General features: G+C 36.7%; 1 protein-coding gene across 1 annotated transcript; it reads left to right on the plus strand.

Annotated features, from left to right (window-relative positions):
- Window positions 1–288: 288 nt before the first annotated feature.
- On the plus strand, window positions 289–9,043 carry LOC118277004 (uncharacterized). The gene is made up of 2 exons (XM_050699913.1): window positions 289–634; window positions 7,277–9,043. Exons 1-2 carry the CDS (start codon window positions 529–531, stop codon window positions 7,390–7,392), a joined length of 222 nt encoding a protein of 73 aa, XP_050555870.1. The 5' UTR covers window positions 289–528; the 3' UTR covers window positions 7,393–9,043.
- The last annotated feature ends 3,020 nt before the right edge of the window (window positions 9,044–12,063 follow it).

Below are 12,063 nucleotides of genomic sequence, written 5' to 3' on the forward strand. Positions count from 1 at the left end.
GGAAACTGGAGCATGTAAGGATTGTGCTTATTAGTACCGACTAAGTCCCAGCTGATTTAAACCTTCGAAAAGCAGGAGAAGGAACGGGGGGGTCCGAAGTGAAGCATATAGTTTTTTTTCAAGATTTATTTGACTTACAATGATAGATATGTACTTATCAGCCATTTTCAATTTATAATACAAAGACGTGAATAAGGAATAAAAAAATTAAAATAACGTTACATTTTTTACCATGACCACACTGGTACTAAATGTCAATGTCGAAAGTCATACTTGACATTGACAACAGGACAACTGCACTTCATTTGGTTGGACATTTGACTCATACTTTGATTCTTTCGGCAAGGAAGCGAACGATTTTATTAATATTTATTGCCGAGAAAGCAAAGTTTGGACGCCAGTAATTAGTATTGAGCGAGAATAAGCAGAGCTTACACGTGTATTCGTTCCTAATTTACTTTAAATATCAAAATAAACAACTTGTACAAGTTGAAATTAAAGTGTTGAAGTGCAAAACCGGAGAGGAAAATGGAATTTGTGAAGAAAATCCAACAATTTATCAGCTACTGGTACGTTCGTTACCTACTAGCGACCGAGCTGTACATGGTGGACACATGGGAGAAGGTTGTAATGCGTATCCTTTTCAAAATAAACTGAAACATAGTTTTAGGTTAAACTTTCTATAATTTGGAGTTGATATTACACATCACTCTAATATTCTCGTGAAATGAAACATACCGCCGTACTTAGAGTTAGTTAATGGTTACTTAACCCAGTCCATATAAAGAATAGTTTAAGTACTTCTCAAATAACTCTAGAGTATGGTAGTTAGTGTACATGAATTATAAAATTATCAGATGTAACGTAAAGTTAATGGTTAGTGGGTAATTTTAAGGGCAGTTACCACAAAATATAAGTGCTTTCATAAGTTTTCTGTATATAAATACCTACTGAATTAAGTAATTCCAATTGTTTGTGTTTATTTCGTACCTGCGTTTCTTTATAATATTAAAATGGAAAAACCCTAAAACAAGAAAGTCATCTATTAAGATTATTAACAAAAAAACTATGTTAATCAATGTTTTGTTAACATCTCCAATGAAAATGTAGGTCAAACAGTAACTTCTTATAGTTCAAACATTGACTCATTGAACAATACAACCTCTGTAGTTTGTGTACTTCATTATTTTTTAGTTTTATGTTTTTTTATTTTGATATATCCAGTGTCACTCTCACAGTAAATACGAATCCAACGACACCTCTCAAGTCAAAATCCATCAAGCCGTTTAGGCTAGAGAGTGAGAAATATTCGAATTTGGCGCCAAAAATCCGCTATTTTGTTTTTTTATTATTTTGATATATCCAGTGTCACTCTGACAGTAATATACGAATCTAACGACACCTCTCTAGTCAAAATCCATCAAGCCGTTTAGGCTAGAGAGTGAGAAATATTCGAATTTGGCGCCAAAAATCCGCCATTTTGTTTTTTTATAATTTTGATATACCCAGTGTCACTCTCACAGTAAATACGAATCTAACGACACCTCTCAAGTCAAAATCCATCAAGCCGTTTAGGCTGCAGAGCGTGCCAAACAATTATACATACATACATACATACATACATACATACATACATACACTCGAAAAACATAACCCTCCTTCTGGCGCAGTCGGGTAATAAAAAAATCATAACTTTAAATACATACTGAATTAAGTAATTCAAATTTTTTAGTTCAATAAGTTTTTTTTTTCGTACCTATTTAATGAGAATTTAGTCACGCATCGATGGGGTTGACCTTCTCCATCAAGACTGTGACCAATAAAACTATGTTAATCAAAGTTTTGTTCACATCTCCAATGAAAATGTAGGTCAAATGGTAACTACTTATAGTTCAAACATTGACTCATTGAATAATACAACATCTGTAGTTTGTGTACAGTTATGGGAATTGCTCTCAGTCTTGAATGGCTGTCTCTAACAATTATCTTTAACATTAAAGCTTACAAGAAACCAGATTAAAAGGTTTTGTAGCTATTTAAAAGTAAAAGTAAGTAAGTAAAAAGGTTATAAATAAGGTAATAATATAAGGTACAATACATACAAGTCTAACAGAATTTTTCGAATAGCATCAGCAGTTTCAGAGATTTGCGTGTTCAAACAAACAAACTCTCGAACTATATAGTTGGAGAGTTTGTTTAGTAAAATAAATTTAATAAAATAAAATAAAAATAAATCTAATTAGATAATTCCTATAAGATAGTCCATTATTATGTATGAATAAAACAACCAATATTATTAACAATACATCTACATCAAACAATTAAATCCTAGATAGCCCATATAAGCAAGCAAGCAATCTATGGTTTTTGCCATTTTTGCCAAACAAAGTCATTACTGCGACCGAGGAATGTGGTAGTTTTTAGGCAGTAAGAGTCTGACACTTCTCCTTGCCCTTTTTTAAGCAAGAGAAGTCACAGGACGACTTTCCCTGCTTAAAATATATAGTTTCTGCCTACTCCCTCGAGATAAAGGCTTTGCTATAGAAATAACTGTAATCACACATAAGTACAGTACAATCTTCAGAAGAGCAAAAACCTTGTTTAATACTACTTTCTATTAAACTTTCACTCTCCACACACAGCCTTGAAACTGGTTCCTTTATGTAATATCTGTTATTTATTATGTTTATATTATTTATAGTGTCATGTTGTGAATGCACTTTAACCTTTAAAACATTCCTTTCTATGTGATTTATGACTTATTTTGTAGTTTTTTCAAGATTGCGTGATGGTAAGCAATCGCCGCCGCCCATCGACACCCGAAACACCATTTTACAAGTGCGTTGCCGGTCTTTTGGCGGTTAGGAATTTAAGGGTTGTTGGGGTATCGGCTATTGGGAAGGGTAACCCGACTCACACAACGCAAGAGTTGTTTCACGTCGGTTTTCGGTGAGGCCGTGATATCACTCCAGTCGAGCCGGCCCATTCGTGCCAAAGCATGGCTCTCCCACACTTATAAAATTTTCTCAAATGCAGGTCCGAAATATTTAAAATAGCGATTTATTTTTGAACATAAGTATGTTTATGCATCTTATTTCTTATTACAATGAGCCATATAACATAACTGAATAAAATTCCATGTTTATACATTTCATACCATGTAGGTACCTCTTCATAACAGTACTTTGTCCCCAAATTGACACATGCAAGTCTTAACCGTTCAATTTAATGGAATAACTGGTTTCGAATGCAATTTATTTAGGACAATGAACCTTATAAAAATGTGCAATAAAAATCATTTTTGCATACCTTGTATATAGCATGACGTACCTAACTGTTTATCAACCTTTTTGTTTAGTAAATAAAAACATAACGTGGCTTGGACGTCAAACTCCGAGTTCACGTGAGGTCAAAATAATTATCATTTGTCTTAATTAAATAAAATGCTGTCTTAAGTATGCTGTTTGCTTCGTATAATTTATAAGAGAGGGTTGACTGCCTCGTTGGTCGAGTGGTCGCAAGTGCGACTGCCGGACTAGGGGTCTTCCCGGGTCGGGCAAATTATTACTGGGGTATACTCGGTTTTTCGAAAACTTCTCAGTAGTAGCACGGAGTCTGGCATTGTGTCCAGTATATGGCAATAGGCTCACCCCCTACTACATGGGACTTATAACATAAATGGTGAAAAGTGGGTGTACATTGTATAGCCGCATTACGTGCCGTAATGAGCACCTCTGCTTACCCCTTCGGGGATAAAAGGCGTGACGTTGCTTGCTGTTGCGTTCCTCATGAATCACTTTATTTCTTTAAAAAAAACCGCACCAAAATCCATTGCGTAGTTTAAAAAAATTAAGTACATTAAGTACATATACAATACATAGGGACAGAGAAAGCGACTTTGTTGTATACTATGTAGTGAAGATGAATAAGCGCTCATTGCATTGTCCACGGGTGGACGACGGGTGGTCCACTCGTTGACAACTCGCTACAAGTAAAAAGTATCGGGCATCGAACCCGATTTCTCTTGCTTGAGAGTTGTAGATACTAGGTAGTAATCATAATCGATCGACTAAGGATTACCATAATCGTTCGATTAAGGAAAGGATAATGATTATGATACTGAAAGTTATTGGAGTATATAAATGATAAATGATATTTATTTTGCAAATAAGTTACAATGTAACTCTTTTACACGTCAATCTCTTAAATAACTAGATGAGGCCGGCATTTCCTATCGGACTACTCTGAGAAGAAATGCCGAAACAAACTCAGAGGTCATAGTCTCTTAATATACCCAATATCACTCATGTTCTTTGGTACCTACCTAGTAGAAATGGTGGAATATTTTAATCAAATATGATTGATGATACAGTCACACCTTTATTATTTGATTTGTCCTTCAACCTGCACAGTACCCTTAGTACGAGTTTGCTTTACGTTTAAAGTAACCGAAACGAAAGCGTGTTCGGCGCTCTGATTGGCCGGCTCGAATAAACCAACCAATCAGAGCGCCGAACGCGCTTTGCGGAAGTTACGATTACTTGAAACGTAAATTCGTAGTAAGGGTTTAGATATATTATGAGTTATGACTCAATAATTGTCAATTCTTATCAATCATAAGGTATTTATTGATAAAATTACGAGCAGGGACTTTACATATCAATGGCGTTATTGATGACTTCCAGATAGAAACATACATTATCATACAAATTATCATCGCCCATTGAGGTAAGCAGAAACTGCAAGGCACGTACGTTAATGTACTAAGATCCTTTTTTAGCTTCTATCACATTAAAAAACCGGCCAAGTTTCGGAAATAAATGTCTGTGACATACGGACGGACAGACAGACGTGACGAATCTATAAGGATTCCGATTTTTGCCATTTGGCTATGGAACCCTAAAAATAAGGGAGAGCCATACTTCGGCATGAATGGGCCAACTTGACTGGCCTCGCAAGACACCAGCATGAGAGAACCGTTGCATTGTTTCGTGGTGGACCCAATCCCCTTTAGGTTAACAACGCATATAGGACTCAACTGGTGTTGCGTGTGTCCATATAGTCTGAGATCCCACATAAGAACGACCTTCACCGATCTGTCAACCAGGTGAAAATTATATTTTAAAGATTAAAATATGTTTGTGAATGTATATTAATAAGGTTGCCATTATAAAAATGGTCATGGCTATGATTAATTAAAATTATAAAAAAGTATTTTTTTTTTCAAAATTGACTGTCTTGTCGGCCAAACGACTCATAGTCTAATTGAAAGTATACTACATCTGCTATATGCAGTCGATCGGTTGCCTACCTTTTTCTGGTCCCTTTAATCTGGTAGCCAGGTACAAACAGGTAAATTGATATCAGTGATTGCGCTCATCTGTTTACCAACATATGTTTATATAAAAATGTAGGTAAAAATATAGCGAGTAGAGTAGTATAAGGTTGCCTAAGAAAATCTGATCATAAATAACGGTAGCTAGGCTTTGAAGTTTCAAAAATTGGAGCATGGAAATGTGTGTGACAGAGAAGCGTTGCTCGTACTGTTCTATACGATAAGGAAGGACGCAGCATGGGTGGTTTTTAGCCAGTAAGAGTCTGACACTCCCTCTCGCCTCGCCCAAGGCGGGAGAAGCCAATGGATGATTTTCCAGACTCAAAAAAAATAAAAAAAATAGGAGGCTTACTCTTGAATCCAATTCCGATCGATCGACATTGATATTGTGTTTAAACTCTTAAGTTGCAACACTAGCGCTCATTGCATCCGTATTGCGTGGATATTGAATGAACTAAATGGTATTGAGTTTGGCTTTATATTCCGTACTCTGATTTTAACAGCTACGATTGGGGTTGTATAGTTTTGACATTGAATGATTATTGAGATTTTATTGTATTGACATTGAGATTGGTTTCAAGAATGAGGTCCCAGGTGATCCGAATTCCGGAGCTGCGGACTACCTAATGGGTTTACCGGGACTCCGGTTCGAAAAGCAGGAGTAGGAACGGGGTGGTTTTTAGTCAGTAAGAGTCTGACACTCCCTAAGGCGAGAGAAGTCGTTGGATGAATTTAACCGCTCAAAAAAAAAAGTTGATCCGATTGCTCGGTAACCAGGTACTCCATAAAAAATGCATCAGTAGTTTTGTGTCATCAGTCTTGTCATGAGTTTATGTCGCCAACCATGACTCTAAACAAGGCCATTAGCGCGATAATGATCATAATAACAACACATAATATGTTTTTATACTTTACATAAATTACTTACACAATTACGACAAAAAGTTATATTATTATGAGAAAATCTGACATGATTTATGAGAAATTGTCCATTATGTATGTATCACTTTGTTAATTTAACGTTTTTAACTATACCTAAGCACATCACTGTGGCTTGTCCGCATTCAAATGAAGTATAGCGTTTTATTTAGAAGTGCACCTAATAAATCCAGTCACGAGTCCCCCAGAGGGTGAATCTACTGTACCTACATCGAGCAGTTTTAAATTTTGTGTTATTATTGAGAATCTCTGCGCAGAGCTGAGCAGATTAAATGTTCAGTTTTATCGATTGAGGAGCGCTGCTCCCTGATCTGTCAAATGTGTAGTTCGTCCTTAAAAGTAAGCGTCCACAGGCCCGCATCGTACGCATCGCACGCAACGAATTTTAGTTTGTCTCGTATAGAAACTCATACAACTGCGTCCACTGATCCGCATCGTACGGACCGCATCATCGGCAATGCCTACATGCGATGTGTACTGATGACGTCATGTGGATTGCGTACGATGCGTATGATGCGGGCCTGTTGACGCCTACCTTTAGATAGCTCTTACCACGCACGGGTAGAGTTGAGTTGGTGAATTATATATTACTAGTGGTCGCCTAGTGGTCATAATTCGACCATATACGATTTAATTTACAATACCACTTAACATACGTTCAAGGATAATTTTTATTTAACTCAAACTCAGACAAAGTCTTTTATAAAACTCTATTCATATTAGACGTGAGAACTGTCGATTTTGATGTTTTGTCAAATACGATCAGATACTATGCCTGGTAGTTTGTGTAATGTTTTAGTTATTGATTTAATGTACTTTATAAGCATTATTTTTGAAAAATATTTGCGTTCTGCACTTCTCCTACACATAAACTATAAGTGTACCAAATTTTATGCTAATATATCCGCGCAATTTTCGTAAAAAGGGGAATAAAGTTTTTGCATCACGTATTAATATATAGATACTCTGCAATTTCAATAACATCCTTAGCACCACAATCAGATATCGTCTTCGGCATAATGTTCACGCTGTTCTGGTACTTCAACTACTCCATCATCATGAGCGGCATTGCCCAGCTGCGCAGCTCTACCGCACACGACGTGGAACAAATCTTATGAGCTACCATCAACTATAGCTATGAACTGAAATTGTTACTAAACTATTATTTGGATATGATACTATAAGTGTTAAAGAGTAGATGACTGTATTTATTATAAAGCGCTAGCAAACCCGGCGAACTCTGTTTCGCTACCACCGATATTCCTGTTTTCCTGCCTTTTCTCTTGAAAATTTTCCTCACGGAGCCCGAGACGTTTCCAACGAATGCGAAACCGTAGAAATCGGTTGGTACGTTCTGGAGTTATAGCGTCAGGAAGGAAAACCCGACTTATTTTAATATAATAGATTTTAACCCTTAAAGGCTACCACACAGGCGCGTTATTATCGGTCGATAATATCGCATGCGTTATTGCGATATCTGTTTTCAGTACATTTTGTATTAGGACGGTCATGTAGTTACACACTGCTGCGATAATAACGCCGCAAGAAGTAGGACGTTGCGTTTCTCCGTCCTGCGATATTCTGATATAAGTTCTAGAATGTTTTGTATCAGAACGCAAATACGTCAACGATAGAGATAAAATTAATTGGTGTTTATAATGTATTTTTTAATGAAATATAGTCATCTACTCTTAGTAATGTATTTTAAGAATATTAAGTTATTTTGCACAGTACACGTTTTTATATCTAGTTACTTATGTATAATTAAATGCTTATTATTATATAGAGATAAAGTGTATTTTCCAGCATTTTTTTATAAATTTCAGTGGGTAATTAGTTAGCAGAGATTCCGAGATTATATTCAAATTACTTAAATGTTTATTTATTTCACTAAGTATGTATTTAAATTTGCAAAAAAAACATCCGCAATGCGTACCTCCTCATTTTTTTAAGTCGGTAAGAACGTCATACCTTGTAAATAAATTAAAGTAACTGAATACAATATAATAATTTGTGTAAATTAAAAATCGGGTTTGTTTGACCCTGGGAGGTTATTTTGACCCAAACATAATATACGCTTTGTTCTAGATTCCTATTGGTTATAGGATTTAGATCAAAATTACCCCAGTGGGTCAAAATAGCCCAAACTTATACTTTATACTCATAATATGCATCTTTGCACTTAGTAGCAAGACAGTCCCAATGCCCACAATACCAACATTTGTCATAGAACCGGGGCGATGACGGGGTATGAAAATTAAAAATGTATTTAGTCCGTCAGTTAGGGAATGAAAAAATATTAGACACGTTTAATTATTTTTCCATTTTGTCATATACCTAAGATAGCAATACTTAGATAAAACGTATCAAAGTTTAGCAGTGGGAGCAAATACGTCAATTATACGCATAAAACGTACCTAGAAGTAACGTCACGTGATGTTTCAAATCATTATATCCTAAAAGTATTTATTTACGTAAGAAAATAAAAAATACGTGTCTAATATTTTAAAATAATCTACAATACGGACTTTAAAGTAAAAATTAGTCGTCTATCCTATTAACTAAATAAGTATGCATAACATTTCGCCTTTTCATCCCCAAAGGGGTAGTTAGAGGTGCACATTTTACAATTTCTATATATTCCATTATTGTTTAAAATTAAATAATTATCTAGATGTATTGTGATAACTAAGGGCACACAAGAGACTATTATCCTTTATTCATTGTACTGTTTCTTTCTTTGTTATAATAAATTTGTTACCAAATTAATGCTTGGTTTTATTTCTTGCTACTATCTTGCATCTTCAGCTCTTGATCAGTCCATTGCTGGACTATGATCATAGGCGTAGCCAGGGGGGGGTTTGGGGTTTCAACTCCCCCCTCCGAAATGCGTACCTAGACATTACAGAGCGTTATTTTTCTAGTTAGCATAGTACATCCCCTGTCTGGCAAAGGTCTCTATACAATGTGATAGGGGTGGGACTTCTAACCCGTTAAGGCTAAGTACTACATCTAATTTTATCGACAAAAAAATAATATGGGGGTTTGAACCCCTAATTGAAAAATAGTGATTTTTTCGGTAAAAATAATTCACAAATGATTTTTTTCTCACCAAAACATTATCAAACATATGAAAAAGGTAATGAATTAGTTAGCCAAGGTTATTAGCTACCGTTTGTCGATGATGTTTTTTTGTTTCTACGACGCATACAACCTTTGATATCAAAAAAGTTAAAAAAATATTAAAATAGCCATAACTCTTAGGGGAGGGGTTTCGACCCCTTCGACCCCCGACTTTTGTCGATAAAATTAGATGTAGAACTCAGCCTTAACGGGTTAGAAGTCCCACGCCTATCACATTGTATATGACTACCTATGAATCTGTTTATTACATATAAAGCATTTTTTTTTTGTCACACATTTGAAGGCTCGATTTTCTTAAGCCCCTCCCGAAACTAAATCCTGGCTACGCCTATGACTATGTTATTTAAGTACAACTTAAAATTGAGTAGCGTTTGAGTATTCGGGCGTAAGTGTACCTACAGATGATGGTCACAGCTTTTCTACAGAAAACCAAAGTGAAATAATGCTTGCGTTATGTGAGTGAGGTCACCGGAGGCCCAATTACACCTCTTTCCAATACTCGATTCCTCAACAACCCTTAAATTCCTAACCCTGAAACGTCTGGTGTTTGTCCTGGTGTCGTCGCTTAGCTTAGGTAAGGTAAGGTTTCGCTTAGGTTGGGTTAGGTTTCACTTAGGTTAGGTTTCGCTTAGGTTAGGTTAGGTTTCGCTTAGGTTAGGTTAGGTTTCGCTTAGGTTAGGTTTGGCTTAGGTTAGGTTAGGTTTCACTTAGGTTAGGTTAGGTTTCACTTAGGTTAGGTTAGGTTTCACTTAGGTTAGGTTTCGCTTAGGTTAGGTTAGGTTTTACTCAGGTTAGGTTTTGCTTACGTTAGGTTAAGTTAGGTTTCGCTTAAGTTGGGTTAGGTTTCACTTAGGTTAGGTTAGTTTTTGCTTAGGTTAGCTTAGGTTTTGCTTAGGTTAAGTTAGGTTAGGTTTCGCTTAGGTTAGGTTAGGTTTTGCTTAGGTTAAGTTAGGTTTCGCTTAAGTTGGGTTAGGTTAGGTTTCGCTTAAGTTGGGTTAGGTTAGGTTTCTCTTAGGTTAGGTTAGGTTTTGCTTAGGTTAGGTTAGGTTTCACTTAGGTTAGGTTTCGCTTAGGTTAGGTTAGGTTTCACTTAGGTTAGGTTACTTTTTGCTTAGGTTAGGTTAGGTTAGGTTTCGCTTAGGTTAGGTTTCACTTAGGTTAGGTTAGGTTTCGCTTAGGTTGGGTTAGGTTTCACTTAGGTTAGGTTAGGTAAGGTTTCGCTTAGGTTAGGTTTGGTTAGGTTAGGTTTCACTTAGGTTAGGTTAGGTTTCGCTTAGGTTAGGTTTCACTTAGGTTAGGTTAGGTTTCGCTTAGGTTAGGTTAGGTTTCACTTAGGTTAGGTTAGGTTTCACTTAGGTTAGGTTTCGCTTAGGTTAGGTTAGGTTTCGCTTAGGTTAGGTTAGGTTTCGCTTAGGTTAGGTTTCACTTAGGTTAGGTTAGGTTTCGCTTAGGTTAGGTTAGGTTTCGCTTAGGTTAGGTTAGGTTTCACTTAGGTTAGGTTTCGCTTAGGTTAATTTAGGTTTCACTTACGTTAGGTTAGGTTTCACTTAGGTTAGGCTAACCTAACCGAAACCTAACCCTAACCTAACCTAACCTAAGCGAAACCTAACCTAACCTAAGCGAAACCTAACCTAACCTAAGCGAAACCTAACCTAAGCGAAACCTAACCTAACCTAAGCGAAACCTAACCTAACCTAAGCGAAACCTAACCTAACTTAAGCGAAACCTAACCTAAGTGAAACCTAACCCAACCTAAGCGAAACCTAACCTAAGTGAAACCTAACCTAACCTAAGTGAAACCTAACCTAACCTAAGCGAAACCTAACCTAACCTAAGCGAAACCTAACCTAACCTAAGCGAAACCTAACCTAACCTAAGCGAAACCTAACCTAACCTAAGCGAAACCTAACCTAACCTAAGTGAAACCTAACCTAACCCTAAAGTAAATGATATTTTTAGAAAAAGCATGGGTAGTGGAAGACTTCAACTTCGTGGCCAAATTGGAAAGTCTCATAAAAAACTGTTTTATTTTACCGTTGCCCCACACTAGGATTTTTTCCTGTGTCGGGGGTGCGTTTATAAAGTTTGCATACACATGACACAATTTATGGATCAAACAAGAGTTGCTCCGTGCGGGATTCGAACCCGTCACACGTTGTACGGCAGCCACAGAAACTAATTATGAATTTCGAAATTCCCACAAGACGTGGATCAGCCCTAAAATTAATATGTCACGAGTATTTTACAGCGACGACTGCCTCGGTGGCCGAGTGGTTGCAAGTGCGACTGCCGGGCAAGGGGTCTCGGGTTCGATTCCTGGGTCGGGCGAAGTATTACTGGGCTTTTTTCGGATTTTCAAAAATTTCTCAGTGGTAGTACGGAGTCTGGAAATGTGCCCGGTATATGGCAACAGGCTCACCACCCGTTACATGGGACTTACAATATATGTAAATTGTGAAAAGTGGGTGTACACAGTGGCATTACGTGCCATAATGAGCACCTCTGCCTACCCCTTCGGGGATAAACTGTTATTATGAATTTCGAAATTCCCACAGGCGTGTCGAATGTTTGTATGTGTTATATAAGGTTGTGAATTTACTAAATAAAAAAGACACTTGACACTCTTCAAAATAAAACATACAAAA

This window comes from Spodoptera frugiperda, chromosome 17, assembly GCF_023101765.2.
Source record: "Spodoptera frugiperda isolate SF20-4 chromosome 17, AGI-APGP_CSIRO_Sfru_2.0, whole genome shotgun sequence".
Taxonomy (NCBI): domain Eukaryota; kingdom Metazoa; phylum Arthropoda; class Insecta; order Lepidoptera; family Noctuidae; genus Spodoptera; species Spodoptera frugiperda.

What these genes read in the sequence shown, in the direction of transcription:
- LOC118277004 (XM_050699913.1), top strand. Translation starts at nt 529, where the DNA reads ATGGAATTTGTGAAGAAAATCCAACAATTTATCAGCTACTGGTACGTT. An exon ending in ATGGGAGAAGGTTGTAATGC is followed by an intron (nt 635 to 7,276) that starts GTATCCTTTTCA and finishes CACCACAATCAG; the next exon opens with ATATCGTCTTCGGCATAATG.